We start from the raw sequence: 19,062 nt of genomic DNA, 5'->3' as shown, positions 1-19,062 counted from the left end.
AGTGATGGGAAACACAGCAGCATGAGTGAGGGGTGCTCTTAGGGACCCTCAAATTCCCACTGAAGTACAAAGACTCATCCTGAAATTTGCTGAGAGCCCAGGAAGGAAAAATTCTCAGCTCCTCCAAGTCTCTGCCAAGCATTCAGGATGAGCTATGTGCTGTTTTACTCTAAGCTTATCCCAGGCAGACTCAGGGAGTTGCAGGTCACGTTTAGTCTTCTCATTTAGCAGAACGATTTGTTTACAGTTGGTGCATTCATCCTGCCTTTGGGGTTTAGATCAGAATCTGCAGGAACCTCTTAGGCACAGAGACGTGCATGTGGAATGATCTAAACGGAAGATGCAGCATATCTCTGCAAAACCTACTCAAGGTTCTGACACCAATTTTCTGTGAAAGTGCCTTGAAAGAGCAAGAAGTTCATTATATTCAGAGTTGTCCCTGTGGTCTTCCTTCCACTGTGAGAGGCTGGGGCCATTATTTCCCTGCCTTTAGAAGCAATTATAAGTGTTTGTGTGGAATAAGCATTAGAGATAACCAGGGAGAAATGACCAGAGGGAATGCTGAGTTCATTGGTTTAGGAACAGTCAAACTGAGGTATGAGCTAAGAAATCCCCAGGTAGTACTGAAGATGACAAAAACATTGTTATCCAAATTCACTAAATATTCCGAGAAAACCTAATGCCTTAACCATCCTGCCTACCATCTGAGGCATGTGAGCTGTGCTGAAATTTCACAGGTACAGAGGGGGGTGTGTATGTGAGCTGATTTAATTAAACCTCTTTTGAACACAGGTGTAGTCTGTGTAATACTGCAGTGCCCTTTCTGCTAAGTAAGTGCAAATTAAAAACAGCCAAACCCATTTTTTCTCTTCCACCTCTCTATACAGTCCTTTCTCCCCTTTATTTTTTTTTCTTCCCCCCCCCAACTTGCTCCTGTACTCAAGTTTTAGTCTAAGGTATAAATTTAATTTGTCTTGTGAAAGAATTGGTAAGTGAATATAAGGTTGGGCATTTTGCAGTAAGTGTGAAATATATGCTAGTCCTACTATAGCTATGGTTATCTCTGAGAATAAGAGAGAGTGATGTATTTCACTAATATATATATCTTAGCAACAGAAGGATGTTTAATGATGTCTCCTTAAAATAGAGGAAAAGCAATTTTGAGACCTATTTCTTCTCTAAACATATATCATATGAGTATTCTAGGGTGCAGTGAAAGTGTTATGTGTGCTGAGAGTAGATAACCTTAATTTTATAGCCTGACAATTGAATGTAGATGCAGCATTTATGATTACAATTGTGTTAAAGCATGTTTTGAGTGCTGAACAGGCTCCTATCTCAGTGTGTTCATGAAAACCCTTTTAATCTGGCACTTTTGTAATATATTTTGAAGTGTCTAATTGGGGCAAATTTAATTTTATGAAAGCATACATGTAAAATAGAAACAGTAAAATAGATATAAGTCAATCTGCATTTGCTTAGTGTTGGTTACTTTGGTAATTAGAAATCAAAATAGAAAGGCAGTTTGTCTATCTCAGGTCAGACGTTGCGTAAAGTGGTGGGTGGGATCTCAGATCTTGAGGGAAGGCTTTTTGTGACTGGTGACAAACTCCTGACCACTTTCAACAGACTTTGGCCCTACGTCCTTCCTGTTCTGGGAAGACGACTTCATAGGTAATTTATGCTTGTAATTCAGAGCTAAAGTAAAGTAGAAAGTTTAGAAATAGAAAATGGAAAGTTCTCCCAACTATCTTTCAGGGTACTACCACTCTTGTTGTGGTACCTAGAGGTTCGAATGGGGTGTTTACTGAGAGGTGGTCAAACACTGGAAGAGGCTTCATAGAGAAGTGATTGATGCCCCCTGTCTGTCAGTGTTTAAAAGGCATTTGGACATTTAATAATGTCCAAAGTAATAATGTCCAAAGAGGCATTTAATAATATGCTTTAACTTCTGGTCAGCTCTGAAGTAGCCAGGCAGTTGGACTAGATGATTGTTGTAGGTCCCTTCAACTGATGCTATTGTATAGTAACCTCTCACTCCAGCATGCAAATATGACAAACTACAGACCATCACTATAAACAAACCTGCTCATCAAGTGTTGCTGCTTCTCTCAGGAGATCATTCGTTTCATCTGCAGCATCATCAACCTGGATGGTCCAAAGCACAGCATGGTTCTTTTTTTTGGACATTGCTGCCTGTATGTGGGGGGAAAAAGGTCAGTGCATCTGAAAACAAATGATTTGCCTTGTGAGGGCAAGAATAGAAATTTACAGGAAGGGAGTGGAAATTCATAGATTAAAATTACATTAAAAAAAATGTCATCAATATTTGTACCTGGAGATGGGTGGTAGTGAGGTTCAGGTCATTCAAGCGCTTTTGAGCTGCAACACCTGTAGAAATGCTCAGTAAAGTCGATTTGCTTTCATCGATAGCCAGAACTGCTAATCGGATGTCATCTGTCAAATCCCAAATACATTTGTCGCAGCCTGATAAGAAAATAAGAGAGTGTCATTTTTCTTTAGTGTTTGTGTCAGTTAACAGCACATATCTTCAATTCACATTATAGTGCTCTTGTCCTATAGTGTTTCCTTCTGTTTGTCATTGATGGATCCTGATGGATACCCATTTTTCTTTCACATTCATCCGCCCACTTCCGAGGTCCCACAGTACAGTCCTGACACTTCCAGCTGAGCAGCACCAGCTGGGACTGCTCCAAGAGGCTGCCACAGCGACTCCGTAATCAGTAGCGAGAGAGAGGAGGTATTTCCTGGCTATTCCCTAGAGGCTCTCCATGTTTGTTGCCCAAAGGACAACAGATGAGGGTCAGAAAACAGCTTCATTTTGTCAGAAGCCAAAACTCTGTATTTAAAACTTAGTGGTATGAGAAACAAGGATATCCAGCAGATGGGCTCTTGGCTGCCTATTTGATTAGGAAGGCAACTTGTAAAAATACAGTTATAACATTGTAACAGTTATAACTTGCGCAGAACTATATCCTCATCCCTGCTGAATGCTTGCAATACTACCTTGTTTTTAGTGACATTTGTGCCACCACTAAATGCAAGAGGTTTAGGTGAATGAGAAACACTGATTCCTACGTGAATTTTTGCTTGCTATTTTACAGTCGGTATTCTTGATGGCAGCAGCTCCCAAGCGTTTTCCTTCTGGTCGCACTTCCAGGCACACGACCTGTCTTTTTGGGAGTCAATTTAGGAATCCATATGTGATACATGGTCTGCATTATACTACATAATTATACTAACATTTGAAAAAAACCATCAGTGGTTACCAATAATTACAACATAGTGCTTCTGGAAACTCCCCAGGCTTCCTATCATTGGAATAGGAGAGATGATAGTGGAAAAGCAACTGATTGATGGATATACATTGAATTGCCAACAGAAACAATTTATATTAGATGTACAACTAGAAAGCCATAAATTACATGCAAGATGGCACAGGTAAAGTTGTGATGGCAGCTTTTATGGCCAGAATATTATTTTGCAGTCACTGTGTCTCAGAGTCTATAGAAGTAACTTAGGTGATACGTATCTACTGCTCCGCAGTTTTGTCGTTCAGCCTGTATCAGAGTTGGATGTATGCATGTACTCAGTCAAGCAAGTGAGAACACATTTAAATATTAATTTGTTAGGGCATTGTGCACATTTACATGTTCGAGTGCACTGTGGGACCAAGGTCAAAGTGCTGAGCCCACTGGAGAACTGAGCCCTTAAGTTAGTATTTGTAAGCATCTAAATACAAGAGCAGTATTAATATTAAGTGTTCTCATGATAATCTTCTTACTGATGGTTGGGCAATCTGTGCCAGTAGAAACTTGAGGACTGTCTGCGAGGCATTCTCCCGTCTGGCTGTCACACATTCTCCCTCCACAGTTACATTCTGGGGGAAAAAGACAGGATTTTTGAAAGAAGCAGCTTCAAAATGTACACCTCACCTTTCCCCTCCCAAGACTAGTGAAATGATTGTATGTAGGATTATGCATGGATAGTCCAACCAAAATTGAGGACTTTCTGGACTGATTTTTCCTTGAGTATGTAGAAAAAGGTGGGTTTTGCACTGCTGTCAGATTGGACCAGATAAAAATACAAGGTGGGAAACAGAACCAGAAAGTCTCTGCTGAGACAAGTTGTTCAGAGCTCCCTAGCTAGTCACAAGCAGAGGCAGTGAGGCCAGAGTTGCATCATCTGGGCCATTGTGCATCACCATCTAGAGAGGGTGATGTTCAGGAGACGGGATTAAGAAAAGCAGTACAACTATAGTTAATCATTAGTTACAAATCTCTCCACAGCGCTGTGGAATTTATCAATGCTGTGTCAGGTTGCCACTGAATAAGCTTTCCAGCTATCAGGGACTGATAGTGGACTCCAATTCCATCATCAGCTTGACCATATCAAAAAGTAAATATCTCCTACCACTTACAATGAAGAATAAATGAGGTTTTAAATTTTTTAAAACTTGAGTAAGCTATATTTTTATTGCCATTTAAGTGGCTTTTTAAAAAGTATAATTTTTAATCTAAAGTGTCTCTTTCAAGGTTTAATTGGTCTTTTAAAATATATTATTTTAAAGATTACAATATTCTTGGAACACTTGGATAGAATAACAAAAACTCAAGGAGAACATAAGAACAGCAGCGACTTATCTGGAATTTGTTTTGTTCTTGTGATTCATGGTTTCAGCAGTATTTCATATAACAAAACTGTTTACTGCCATTTTAATGCAGCCCGTTCATCGTTCTCTATGAATTACCCTTGTATTTACATTCCACATTTCACATTTGAGGAATTATCAGGGAAAAAGTGTAATACAGTTTCAAAGTCAACACAATGGATTAACATTCGAATAATTCTGTCTAAAAGTGAACTAGTCTTAGCAGAACTACTCAGTTTTTGTACTAATGTAAGAACAGAATTTGGGTTTGAATTTTGTGGGGCACTCAATATTTTGACCTCACCACAGTCTGTGGGAACTGGGTGCCTCAAAGATTTAGGGTCTACTTTTAAAAAAACCCAACTTTTTATTTCTTTTGTTAAGAAGTGAAAGAAAACTCTCAGTTGAAAGAAGAGATTTCTCTTTAACTATATCACAGGACCTAGGCTATTCCCGGGTGGCAAGATTACAGTTACAAAATTAAAATTTCTATGAGACTGGTGCTCAAATTGTGTCTTCATTTTTAAATGGATAACTCCTAGTTTGCTATACAAATGCTTATAGTAAATTAATTTCAAAAGCAGTCCTGACCATTTTTCATCTGTTTAGGAAGTACCATATTTTTAGTAGGGAATTAAGACTTTCCACGCTACTGTGGCTTTCTGGTGGACAAAGCTTCTAAATTTACCTTTATTTCGGAGGAACATTTGTGAAAGCTTTGAAGTGTGGCTAAAGATCATGTGGTTAAAAAATTTATTGAAAAGCAGCTGAAAACTACTGCCTTGTAAACTACTCAAATAGTTTGGATATCAGGGATGTATTGAGTGGTGCTCGCAATCTATGCAGTACTGTCCAGTACAGCACTTTGTGGATTTCAACAGAAATGAAGATGAAACAAGAAGTGTGTAATTCTCTGAAACACAATACTTCAAATTCAGGATTTGCTAGTCAACTGCAAGATTAAATTCACTCCTAAACAGAGCAAAGCTGCACCTCTCACAACATATTCAAGTGTCCAGGCATGTTTATATTTAGCAAAGATCAAACACTACAAGGAAATTTGCTAATGAAGAGAATTACCAAGGTGATTTATAGTCTGCATGAAAAATCTGTATAGGGAAGTCCTGCACACTGTGAAATCCCACTTAAACTGTACCACAGAAACATAAATAATACCAAGGCATTCTGCCTACAATTCCCTAAAGGTGCAAACCAGAACTATACTGAGGTTTTGAAAGCTGGACTTCAGTTTAGAAACTCTGTGTTCAGAGATGCCTTCCAAAATTACGTCTTGCATAATCTGCTTAAACACTTGGAATGCTCTGTAATTCTCAGACTTCTGGCAAAGCTACTCTTAGTTATTTGAAGTTCTGCTTTTACCCATTGCCAGGGCATGATTGCTGTGGTTTGCTGAGTTTAAGTGTTGAGTGCGTTTCTGCCACCTCATGGCATTCAGGAGCCACAGACTAGATCCTGTCATTCCTTACAGGAGAACTGCAGTTAAATCATCTCTGGTGAACTGAATTAGACAGTGAAATGCATAAATAAGGTTTGCCTTTGCAACCTCAAAACCCCAAAGATGTTGAATTTCAGGCATGTCTTGGGTGCCTAAATCCAGGCAGGAGGTTAGTTTTGGGGCATGCTGTTCCGTACAGCCAATGTCTTTTTTGACTGGTTTGGATACCTGGGATAGGCTTTGGGGATTACTGTGTGTGAGCACCATCTCTTCCTGTTCAACCTAAATGGAGTTTAAGCATGTGACTTAGCAATGTGAATTAAATCCTGGAGATGGACACTCAGCTTGTAGCTGTCACAGGAATATAAAACCAAAAGGGACCACTAGTGACATCATTCACAGTCCCCTGCGAATGGAGACAGCAGCACAAAGTGCACTTGACTACAAAGCATACTCAAAACCTTCCAAACAAGTCCCAAATGCACCTTAGCACTTTATAGTAAGTTAGCAAAAAGCAAATTCCAACTGTACGGTGAGTTGCAAGAAGGACACAGGCTTGATCAAGACATTGCTAAGGCTCTCTGTACCTTGAGATCCCAGAGCACTTCAGAGGCCCGGGTTGGGTGCATGCTTTGGCCGTGTCTTACCTTTGAGTCAGGCTGAGAGCTAGGAGTGATCCATCTCCTCCATTTGTATTCTGGTCCTTGAGGGAAGGACCCTGGCAAAAAGGTTGGGAAGGAGCCCCAAGGTTCTTGCTCTGAGCACCTGCATTTTGCCTTCAGCAGTGGCTATTCTGTGGTGCTTTGAAAGCGGATGTAGTCTTGTCTCCCAAAGCCAAAACAAGGGGACCGGGCATGAGGCTAAAGTCCTATTTGGATCAAACTTCATGTAAATTAGGAGAACAAGTATACTAGAGGATGTAAACCTCTGTGACCCCTCTGTGTAGGTATGTTTTGGTAAGATCTTCTGGGTAGCACTTTACCAGACCCTGGAAGTACAGTCCTCTCTGGTGTGGAAATGCAGAAATCAGCAAGATTACATGGACACATGGGAAATGAGGAATAGATTACCAGCATGAAAACCAGCAGAAACTGAGCAGGGATTGGGTCAGGACAGGAAGGACAAAGTCTTTAAGCACCATCAGTGTGAGTGGTTATGTTGAACAGGGTGTGGTGTGGACAAACACAAAGGTGATGTCTCTGCCCAAAGAAAGATTAGAGACCCTTATTTAAAGCAAGATGCAGGACACAACAGTGTCTACATTCATCCTGCCCAGGCATTTGAGATGTTGGAGTCTGGGGTCTGAGGCTTCCTTGTGGGCAGTGGAAAGAGTGCAAGTGCCTGGGATTATTCAACTGAACAGACATCCAAGTTATCCTGCCAGGTAGGTGGCTGGGAGCACACCTTGCCCCCCAGGGCCACAGGTGTCTGGTGACTGAATCAGGCATCTCTGATCTCTGATAGGTCACCCACAGACCATGCTGTGTTTTGCTTGGCTCTGCTGCACTACACCATAGACAATACCTGTACAGTTTTTAGCAAATCTGGCATCCCCGTAGTAACCCGGAGCGCATCGTTCGCACTTGAACCCGGTGGTGTTGCGCAGGCAGTTGCGACACTGGCCGGTCACTTCATCACAGTCTTCAAAAATCAGATTTGGGTCCGAGTTGCCACTGCAGTCACATTTTTTACAAGTGCTTCCAATTAGCAAAGGGTTCCCATAGTAACCAGGGGCGCACCTAAAAGGAAGAGCAAGCCCAGCGACGATGAGCAGTGACATTCCCATCCGCAGTACCCTTTTTTCTCTGACCTTATTTATGTCACCAGGAAATGATGATGGTTGGCAGCTACCAACAGACAGAGGGCAAATTAGGAGCTGTATTTCTGCGGAGGCTGTTTTGTGTTCTTATCTTAATCTGTACAGTTATATATTTCTCCCTTCTTGAACACTTCTGGTATCTCAATCACATCAGTCTGCATTATGTTGTTTTTGTGTGTCTTTAACAGTAAAATGATTTGTTCCCCATTGTTTTAAAGACTGTGACAGAATGACCTTGGCAGAGAGGCAGCTTTAGTGTTTATTTTGGTCTTTTCCAGCTTTGGATCTCACCAGCTATATTGTGTTATATAGGAAACTGAGGTAAGAGACTGCCATTTCATGATGCTGAAACTCAGAGGAAGTTCAGCATATGAACTTCAGAATATGTGTCTTATTTCCATTATAAGACTTATAACAAAGTGTTGTTAATATCGTATTATATATAAAGAGGTTTGTATAAATACCTCTATGGTGAGGGGCTGAGATTGTTTCTGGTTTTTGCAAAACAGAACAGGCACTGAACCAGCTTCCATTTTCCAGATTTGTTCGATGTTAGCCTGCTGGCTGAGGGCAAAAGGCTGAGAGCAACCACCAACACAGGAGGGGCGGATTCCTGTGTTGGTTTTGCAGAGGGAGAGAGGAGGGCAATAAGCACTGCGGGGGAGGTCTGAAATGGGTCCAAATTGCTTTTTGTGTCTTGTCATTTTTGGGAAGTATTTCAATTGAAAATTTGCTGCATCTTAAAATGGACAAGATACTGAAACTGTAGTCATTTTTCAAAGTCTAGACAAACTAGCGATATGTAACATTCCTGGGTAACCAGTAGCCCTAGACTAAGGCATCGGGTACTAGATTTGGTGTCATTGTTTGGAAAGAAAGGAGAGGATCTCTGTTAAAGGAGTTTCTGCCAGTAGCAGGGAGTGTGCTTAACCCTACAAGCTAGAGGAACTTTTACAAAACAACTAGTGAGGCGAACAAAGCTGGCACCAGAGTGGGCATGGAGCAGCTCAGGGGGGCTTCAAACAAGGGCTTCACTAGAGGAGCTGGAGACTGAAGCAGTATGGAACAGTGGCTGATGGACCTGGGCGGGGCGGCGGTTAGGGGTAACACACGCTGTTCCTGGTGTCACTGCGGGGTGGCAGGAGGGTCTATGACCCACTAACCTGGGCCACAGAGATCAGGGACTCATATCTCCCAAGCTGGGAATGAAGAATTACTGCAGGGAAGGGGATAACTAGCTGGTGTAGCAATTGATGACTGAAGAAATCAGAGGATTGAATGGTTGTTGCAGTGATTTAGGGAAGGAGGAGTTATTGTACTTCATCCTGTTTTATCACCCTGCTGTCCTTGTCTTTTCTCCAATCCATAAAGTCCTCTTTTAAGATGCTGTTTGTTCTGCTGTTTGTGGGTGGGAAGGGTGAGCTCTCAGGCAGATTAATTTTCCCAGGTTCTGGATGGGGACCTGAGCCAAGGTCTCTTGTCTCCTAAAATATGAACATAGTCAAATCCAGGTTCTGCTATGTCTGAGTAATGAAAATGTGGGAGATCTGATAAGAGCTTCCAGTTTTGATCTGTTCCTACATTTGCTGATTTATTTTTTTTTTTAATAAAAGTAATTTCCTCAGTGCTGCTTTGTTCATGTTCCAGTCCTGAACCCCCACAGAAAAAACACATAAAATTTTAAGCATCTTAATATAAAACACTTGGCTGCCTCAAATCCTGCTTTTGCCAATGACAAAGACTCTGTCTCTTTGCAGCACTGCCAGAGTCTTTGGTGCAGATCTTATCATTTGGGTGACCCAGACGTACAGAACAAAAGTGTGACCGGGAGTTCTATGCACCCCTCAAAGAACTGTGAATGTGACACTGAGCGCAGAGTGTGATTTAACTGACTTTGGTGGAGTCAGTCCCCATTCCCATGGGAACTAGAGCAGGCAGTGATGGGTAATGCTACTATTCAGTCATGCCAAAAGTCTTGCTATAATTTTCTAATATTTCATCCAATATGAGATTTTAGTGTTTTCCTGAATTTTAGAATTTCAGTATATTTGTGAAGTTTGATCAAGAAACCCCTGCTCTGTGGTTGCTTGTTTTGAAGTTTTTTGTGGTTGTTTTTTTTTTTTTTTTCCTAATATTCAATTTATTCTGAACTCTCAACATTTTGGAGAGTTGCTTTTTAATTTTCTGTAGTTTGCTATTTCCCAAATGATAATCTGCCTAATGCGGCCAAGTCACAGAAGCCACTGAGCAGTGCTGGGGCCGGGCCAGACCAGTGTGTTACTTACCACTACCCAGCTCTGGCTTTCAGCTAGCATCTACCAAAGACTGCCTGCTATTCCCATCAGGTCCACAATGTCTGCCCTCTCAAGGAGGAGGACAAAGTGATTTTTTTTCTTCTTTTCTGAAATATACCATTCAGCTCACTTGCCAGAGACACAGTGGACAGTTCCTCACATCCTCACGAGTGCTGCTTTTTATGACTATCTGACTCACTTTTATTAGCCATATCTCCTCATCTGGAGGAGCTGTCTAAAACAATCAGAAACTTTAAGAGCTGAAAATAAAACTGTCACCTTCACTTTCCCCTTCCCTTTGCCACTCAGTGCATCTTGTAGGGCTGAATTGCACTGGGCCTTTTTTGAACAGCTGGTAGCATGTGAGAAGAGCAGAGGCTGCTGGATGGAAACAAGTTGCTCCATCTCTGGCCCTTATGGCCTGAAAAAGTAGAGGTCTGGGGTAAATGTCTTTTCCTCTGTTGTATCAATAAATGGCTCTTTGTTGCTAACAACGAATATTTCCTCTCCTGTAATAAAGCTGCTAAGTTATCTTTGTTTCATTCTGTAGCCATGTTTGCTTCCTGTAATTATTGGTGAGTAAGAAATTAACTTCCTCTTCCCTGGCAATACCAAAAGAACCTTTTATTTTCATTCACTGTGGACACTAAGGTATCATTTGTTCAGTTACCTTTTTTAATATTTGGGCATTACCAAAACCTAGATTTCCTCTACTGCCACCTTAATGCCTTATTGATGAACTCCACGAGCAAGATGATTCATTCCTAAATTTCAAGTTGGGAAGCTGTTTTTTTCACTCCTAGCAAAGGCCTTTGTGATTTCACAACAGCGTTTGCTGGCAAACATAAACTGGATAGGTTTGTGCCAAGCCCCCGGAGCAACACGGAAAAGCCTCCTACATGAATGCCAGAGGAAATGGAGCAGATTGCCTCCTGGTGTGCAGCTCTGGGTATCCTCACATTGCCTGTGGAGGGGTGTCCTCCAGCTCACTGCCCCATGGTGCCCGTCACCAACGGCTGCAGAGAGCTGGGAGGGAGAGCAATGAGCAGGGTGTAGCCTTCCTCTGCCTGGGGAGACAAGCGTCTGTGTGGGCTGCAGGGAGGGACAGGGGCAATGCTCAGGATTCCTCAGTCCTCCTGCAGCATCTTGATGGCACGGTAGGTGCCAGTGGGAGTAGGGAGTGGTGGCAGTGCCCAGCAGCAGCGTACGCGAGGCAAGGACTTGCTCTTTGTCCCGTGGTCAGGCACCAGCAATGCATTTCTAATCAGTCTTTAAAATGCTTTTTGCTGTTTCTGGCACAAATGGGAGTAGGACCAGGAGCTTACCAGTAGAAAAGTCTTGTTTGTCACTGCTTGCTACGTACCTCAGCAGTTAGTTAAGGACTTAATATGGTGACCAGGACAGGCTGATTTCTTTCTGTAGCTTTTTCTAACCCATCTACGAAGCTTTGCCTTCCTTGAGGCAGATGCACTGTGTCAGTCTGTGTAGGGGCCATTAGAAAACAAAGCCGATGCTATTTTCTGCTGTTACTATGCATCTGCTGTTCATTTCATATGATTTGAATTGCTTGTAGTCTAGGTTGACATTTTAATAACCATTAAGAAACCTCACTGACCTTTTAATTGTCTGCATTATTCTTTGTGTATAAATCTGATATTTTGGAAGAACAAAAGAATACAGCTATAGGCCTGGAAGCAAGGGTTATTTTTTGCATTTTTGGGCCACCTGTCTAAAGGGCTTTCACTATTTCTGTCACCATGTTAGAGATGCAGAGGTAATATGCGGATGTTTTTGCATCATCTGCAAGGGCAAAAGCCTTTGCTCTTTTTTTCATCTTACCTTTTTCATAGTGATTTCTCTTTGCATCTTATGCCTCCCCTTTCTCCCTTCTCTGATATTTATGTTAAGTATCACTTGAATTCGAGACTTGCCCATTAATGATAGTGGACTGAAGTCTTAAATACTTCAGGGGCTTTAAAGAAAATCAAAATGAGGTGTTCAGGAAGCCATCTTGAACAGCTAGTTCACATCAGCCTGTGTCTGAGGCATCTTATACCCCTCAGTCTTTGTGTTAGAGCTGTTCTAATTTACAGGCTGGCTGCTCAAGGAGAATTTCTAAATTATAATCAGGCCTCTGACATTTGTGGAGATGCCATCCATGTGTGTTCATAGCGAGTAAGATGGTGCTTTACAAGATAGGAGAGTAAGTTATATTTCTGCTGTGTAGCTCCATTTATTTGAGTACTTTGTTATTTGGAGGATATTTACTGGAAATTGTTTATGGGCATAAGGGAAAGTTGAAAAGCAACACTGGCCTATGGTTGGTTGTTTAACTTTATTGAATTACGTCTGTAAAGTGCATTTAAAAATTAACTAAAAAAGCTACATCTGCTCCTTAAGAATTTGACTAGATGATGGATTTCCTCCTTTGCTTTTGAAAAAATGCATTTGGTAGAAGCCTGCTATATGTTTTAGAGCTGTGAATTGCAAGAGGCATCTATGTGGTCATTGTTTTTCACTTCAGCTGCTGTTTCTGATTTGTATTTTGTATTTTGATTTTTAAATTGTATTCCTGTTAGGAAGATTACCCCATGAAGGTACACAAAGTCTAAGAACTCAATCAAAGTACATCAGATGGAAATGTCTGTCTTATCCTGACATGTCTCCATGGCAAGTTTTTATGGTTTTTAGTAGAGAATGAGATCCTTTAACAGACATAATTCAACCTGGTGAAAATACATGTGCAAGCTTTCTCCCACATATGGGAAGATTCCTACAGAAACTTCTGGAATTCAGTATTATTGACCAGCAAGTCATCCTATTAGTTTCTTACCTTTCACAGTTGGGTCCTGCATAGTTTTCCTTACAGACACAGCGCACACTTCCACTTTTTCTGTAACAGGAGACTGCAAAGCTGGAATTTCATTAGAATGAATAGTTAGAATAGCAGGCAGTGGCAAACAGTTGGGAGTATTTCTTTCTTACATTATGGACATTTGCTGTTAGTGTGAACTCTGGCTCATTGCTACTCATTGCTGAATAGGTATTCTTGAGCTCTGTGTGTTATTCACATTACACCCCTTGTTTAGTCTTTTTAATTAGTGTAGAAAGCACTAATTCATATTTAGCACTATGGAGCTATATAAATACAGATATATATATAAGGTTTGTCTTGCAGTGTAGATCAGACACACCTGCAGGTTTTGATACACACATTTTAGATAAGAGACTTACTTAGGATAAATGTGTATGTCATGAAGAAGTAATTACATCCTACGTCTTATTCTAAGGGGTAAAATATTGCTTATGAAAGACACTGCAGTGAACACTTTAGGAACTGAGATTCTGGAATGGGTGCAGCAGTTTCCTATGCAAATCCTACAGTTTTTCTCAAATCCGATCTGGAAGTACCAAGTTGTGAGAACTCACCTCATTTGCAGTAACCAAGGCTGCTTTACTAAGTAAGCTGGATCAAGTCTGGGGCCTCTTCTTAGACCAACATGCCAAGTAGTGACACTGATTGCAGTAATAGTTGGGGTGTAATTTTCACTGCCATGATTCTAAATCATGGATTCCTTTCCTTCCTTATGTTTTCAGGATTTAACAAATGTTTAACTAAATATAAGACCCAAGAAACAGCAGCAGCAGACGTGGAAAGTGCAAATTGTATACGCTTCAAACGCAGTGATGGACATGGCTTAAATACATTTGCAAGAAAAGGGCATACAGTTCTAAAGATGTTTCCAGTTAGCTTGCAATATGTGTGAGTAAATTTCTGCCAGAACTGGAATGCGAGCAAAGTAGTGAGTGGCAGCAGTTGCCAGCTGCGGGACCGTGGTTGCCAAAATGCAGGTCCTGAGCTGTACAGTGCTGGGCAGCTGTGGCCAGGTTGCATCCCTTTCATACAGAAGTACGAAAGGCTCAGAGCCATGGGAAAAGCATGATCCATGCTTGTTTTTCCCTTGTTTCAGGAAGGAGCAGCATTGAAAGGTGACAAGAATTCCTGCATAATTTCAGTTCCCACCAGCATTTCTCAGCTGGTTGGAAAACCAGGGTCAAATAAATCTGTGTCTGGATGTCTGCTGTCTCAAAACATTTCGTATAACCAGAGAGAACATAAAATGAAACTCTTCTCACAGAATTCACAAATTAACTTCTGTAAAGCTTTTGTGAGAACATGTTGAGAAAATTGGAACGGTTTGGCAGCCTTCCACTTCTTTTACAGAGGCTAATTCCTTCACGTAGTTGAAAAAACCACATTGTGGATTTAAGTTATGAAATAAGACTGAAGCCTTCCTGGAGTTTCACATTTTTTGTGGTCTTTTAGAAAAAAATAGTTCATATAATTCCCTTGGGTTTGAAAAGAAGTAACATCTGCTGGACTGGGAAGCAATTTCTATCCTCCTTTTTTTATTCCAAGGAAATGATATTAGACTTTTATGTGTAACGTCCGAAAGTTATTCCAAAACTTACCAGGATAGCAGATATGAAGATACTCTGGTCAGAAAATCTAGAGACACACAGATGAATCCCAAGAAAAAATATGTATCTTATGAGTCTGTCAGTTTATAGATTTGGTCACTTTGTCTAACTACTACGAATTCACTGGCTATTTCCAAAGTAAAACAGAGTACAAACCAACATCCTTTGGATGTTCTTTATTTAAGGCTTATAATACTTCTCTGCTTTCTGGTAGAGTTACTGTTTTACTTTAATATAAATGGAATAGGGTTAATGGAGGAAAAATAAAACAAAAAAATAAAACAAAAAGAAAGAACAGTTGTTCTTTCAATTTAGTTGTGTAAGGCTGAATGTTGCTCAATCATTATTATCTGCCTGTTCCAGCTCCAGCCAAAGGCTATTGCTGTGGTCAAGTCTCTCTCATGCAAGAAGCTGAACAGGCAATTTCTGCATGTTATTTAAATACGGGTATGAGGCAAATTGGGATCGGATATTCCTTTAAGTATTGCCTTCAGGACTTTTCTGAGGGAAAACCCTGAAAAACTGAAGTGGATTTTTGATGAGGTAGTTTTGAAGGGGCAACATATCGCAGAACATAGAGTATCCTGACCCACGAGGATCATCAAGTTCAAGTCCTATATTGCTGCTAACCTTGAAGCATCTGCATTCAGAGTCCTTACAACTTTTGTTCTCCCTTTCCTGTCCCACACTGCTGTCCTTCTGTGTTCGGTGCTTACTTGTCTCTAGTGGTCTGGAATAAGAGAGGCATTAAACCCCTAGCAGAAGGGCTAAGGAGCATGCTGAAGCAGGGAACGCTCCCTGGCCTCTGCGGCCATCTCCCGTAGCGCTGGCAGAGATGATAGCCTGTAGCTCAGGTCCTTGCTGGCCCCACCACACCAAGCCTGGCTAGGCTGGCTGGCTGGCTCCCTGCTGTCAGGGGCACTGCTGCAGAGCCTGGTGGGCTGCAGGGGGCTGGGTGAATGCAGACCCAGCCATGCTCTGTCAAATCGCACTGTAGGGAGGACAGACTAGACCTTGCTTGACTGACCATGCTTAATAGAGACTGGGTCTTGTGAGGTAGTGCGTCAGGCATGTGCAGCCCAGGTTGTGGTTGAGAGGATAGCTCTTTACACTAAAGTGTGCCCCCCCAGTTTCTTTGCTAAGGAAAAACCACTGCTTCCAACTGTTGTATTTCTATTTATTTCTGGCATTTACAGCCGCTACTGAAACTGGAGGAAGTGGTCTGCTTCGTCTGTGAGGTCGCTCGCTCTTAAGCCTGTCTACATGTGAGCAAAGCCAGGTTCTTCCCTTGTCTCTGGAGGATTTTATCTCTAATCCAGGCAAAGCTGCAGTTTTTCAACAATAGCTGCTCCCCACCCCACAGCCCTCCTCGCATGTCTGCAGCTCACTGAGGAAGCCAAGAGGTGATCTGCGGGCGTTTGGCCAGAGTTAGTTTGCTCTGTGGCCATTTCGAGCCCGTGCCATTGGGCAGCTGAGCAAAATGCAGCTCATCCCACCTTCAGGCTGTATGAGTAATCCCATAGCAACAGCAAACAAACACAGTGAGGAAATTCCCCTTTGCTGAGAAGCCTTGCTGAAAGCAGAATGGGAAGTAACAAGGGGAGTAAGTAGCTGACTGAAAAACAGCTTAAACCCAGCGGCAAGTATTTACTAGCATCTCCTCTGGGCACTATAGTGGAATTTGCATAGGTGCCTCTCTCCCAGGGGATGGACCTCAAGCAAGAGGAAGTTGATAATTCCTTTCAAGTGCATTACTGACATGCCACTAACAGTTTCTAGTAGCTAGTCATGGTTTGTAGTTATTTGTTTCTTCTCAAGGAACAAAGTGGCTAACAGCTGGAGATCTCTGGGTTGGTCTTGTTTTTCTGTCAGGCTTTAGTTTCTTACCCAAAGGTAGCGGGGCACCAGCTGAAGAGGCACCGTACCTGTCACAGTGTCCTCCAGTCTTTCCTTTCAACTGTTACTGTACTAACCAGATCCATGGGCTGTTGACTCAGGAGACTGCCAGACTATGCTTTTTTTTGTGGTTGGTTTTACTCTCCAGAGTCATGGTTCCGCATGTCTGTCTGAGCTACATATGTCTCTGATGCCACCTTTTCTGGGAATTGGTCTTTAAGGGATTCTTAAGAGTAACCAGACAGCTGAATAATCTTGCCTACATAAAAGAGGATGGACTTAAACTTGCTCAAATATTTTCTGATCCCTCTTGGTAAGAACTGATATGAGCACTTAAGGATATTTTGCACCTTCTAAATGAAGTGCTGTTTCCTGTGGTGTTGTGAGCAGCTGGTAGTCCTCTTATTTTCCCCCAGTTGGCAATGACAGCAGCCCTTGTCTCCTGCATCCAGGAAGGAGTGCTGACCCCACCTTGGAAGGGGCCAAAGCCAGCCCAAATCAAAGAGAAGCAAAGACTCTTCACTTACTTGGCAAGTGCTGGCAGGGGGCAGGGGCAGGGCTGGCAGAATGTGGGGACTCCTCTGACAACGTCACCAATGAAGCCATCCGGACATTGCTCACAGTGCTGTCCTGTTGTGTTTCTCTGGCAGTCCTTCAGTAGAAAGAGAGAGTGGTAAAAGTTAAACGGAGGTGCTGCCTTGAGGCAGAATGAAATAATTTAGGTGAAGACCTGGCCAAGCAGAATAGGGGCAAATGCCAGACCCCAACCCTTCAAGGCACTGACAGAGGCAGCCAAACCAGCTGCAAATAAAAATGCTATAAATTATCACACTGGCCAGCCAGAAAGTGTTGGCAAGGTGCTGTACAGGATAAAACAGACATGCATGCCTGCCAGGTGCTGGAGTAGAAGCAGCACTGCCCATTGTCAGAGATGTCAGAGGTACTCAGGTGTAGCTGGTAGCACTGTTCTGAATTGCATGTACCAGCAGAAAAGATCCCTTTCACTGAAACCAAACTAAAAAAATATCTGCTGGTAAATACTATCAGCAGATTTCAGCCTAGATACAAATTTCAGCACTGCTTCTTCTTGGACATTGATGACTAGAAAAGAGCATTGGGGAAATCTGCCTGCAAAGGGTGATACACCAGTGGCTCTGATGCTTTTTTCCTGAGATGAGTAGTGTTACAGCCTGAAAGGATGTGTTATTACTACTCCTTGTTCTCAGCTTTAAAGATGGTCCTCTTAACGGAGGGAAGAAGCAGGAGACTTTTATAAGTGGCCTTTCTCTAAGATACAGGGCCACAGCGTGCAATGTCATTCACTTTATAAGCAAGTTTCATCTCCACAATTTAATGTTTGTCAGGAAATATGCTGCTTCATGCTGAGGCAAATCAGCCATCAGCTGATATTGTTGGAGCTCCATGGAAGTAAATCAAGGTGTGGTAATTCATACAGAATATGTGTTCCAAAATATTTCATGATGCTAGGTTCAAAATTGTACCTCTCAGATTATATTTTTTGATTAAAAAAGGTCAAGATTTGCTGTAAGCAATTCTAAATAGAATTTGCAAGTCCTGCAAGCTTAAGTAAGCATTGTTACATCTTCTGGTTTACAAATAGACACACTTAGATGCCACAGGTTATGTGAGCTTTTCTCTAGGCGCATGTCAAGGTGGTGGGTGACTGTTGCAGCGTGCATGAACAGTGCTACTGCACGCTGCAGGACTCCTGCAGACTCCTGTCCCCCTTTCTGCTTCAGCAAAATAACCAGTTGCCATCAAAACCCCACAACCCTCCAAATTCTGTCTGTCTCTCCAAATAAAAAGGTATGAAGGGTGCAAAATTGCTTTTCTTTCTTGCAGCTGTGCAAGGAGTTTTGCAATGTCCCTGAATCAGAACTCTCCAGCTACACCACTTTGTACCAATACAGTACACACACATGCAAACAGCTATGCGAGGCTTGAGGCCACAAGGAGTCAGTTTCATGGCAGAAATATGTGGAGAACTACTCTATCAGTGCATATTAGCTGTGGTTTTGGGTTAGCATGCTTGATTCTTTCCTCTTCTGACCTACAAACAGTGAGTGGATCATGGAAACTGCAGACTGATGGATATGATTTCTGTTCCTGGTAAGATGACAGTATCTATGATAAAGAAGATCTCTGAGTACATAACTAAGCATCATCTGATTCGGGAGCTCCTGCTTCCCTAACTTGCTGTATAATAGTGTAAATAAGCGAGTGTATGAAGTGGAACCGGAAGACATATCTGGACTTTTAGAAAAGCCAACTAAGTTGTCACAGGACTTGAAGAAAGTTTCTTTTATGAACTGAAAGCTGATAAAGACTAGGAAGCAAAGGGTAGGATGTAAGTCACTTTTCAGAGTGGTGAAATGTCACTATTTGTGTCACCGAGGTGAGAAACTAGGCAAGAAACTGGTGC

General features: G+C 41.9%; 1 protein-coding gene across 1 annotated transcript in view; it reads right to left on the bottom strand.

Moving 5' to 3' along the window:
* LAMA4 (laminin subunit alpha 4) overlaps positions 1 to 19,062 on the bottom strand; it is a 99,635-nt gene that overhangs the window by 47,323 nt on the left and 33,250 nt on the right. Inside the window, exons 3-8 of the mRNA XM_030490344.1 lie at positions 17,147 to 17,271; positions 13,075 to 13,155; positions 7,653 to 7,867; positions 3,806 to 3,901; positions 2,336 to 2,487; positions 2,086 to 2,196 (exon numbers count right to left, since the gene is read on the bottom strand). Coding sequence (XP_030346204.1) covers positions 2,086 to 2,196; positions 2,336 to 2,487; positions 3,806 to 3,901; positions 7,653 to 7,867; positions 13,075 to 13,155; positions 17,147 to 17,271 — 780 coding nt within the window. The remainder of the gene's footprint in view (positions 1 to 2,085; positions 2,197 to 2,335; positions 2,488 to 3,805; positions 3,902 to 7,652; positions 7,868 to 13,074; positions 13,156 to 17,146; positions 17,272 to 19,062) is intronic.

This window comes from Strigops habroptila, chromosome 6 (assembly GCF_004027225.2).
Source record: "Strigops habroptila isolate Jane chromosome 6, bStrHab1.2.pri, whole genome shotgun sequence".
Classification (NCBI taxonomy): Eukaryota; Metazoa; Chordata; class Aves; order Psittaciformes; family Psittacidae; genus Strigops; species Strigops habroptila.
This window is presented reverse-complemented; position numbering and strand designations above follow the sequence as displayed.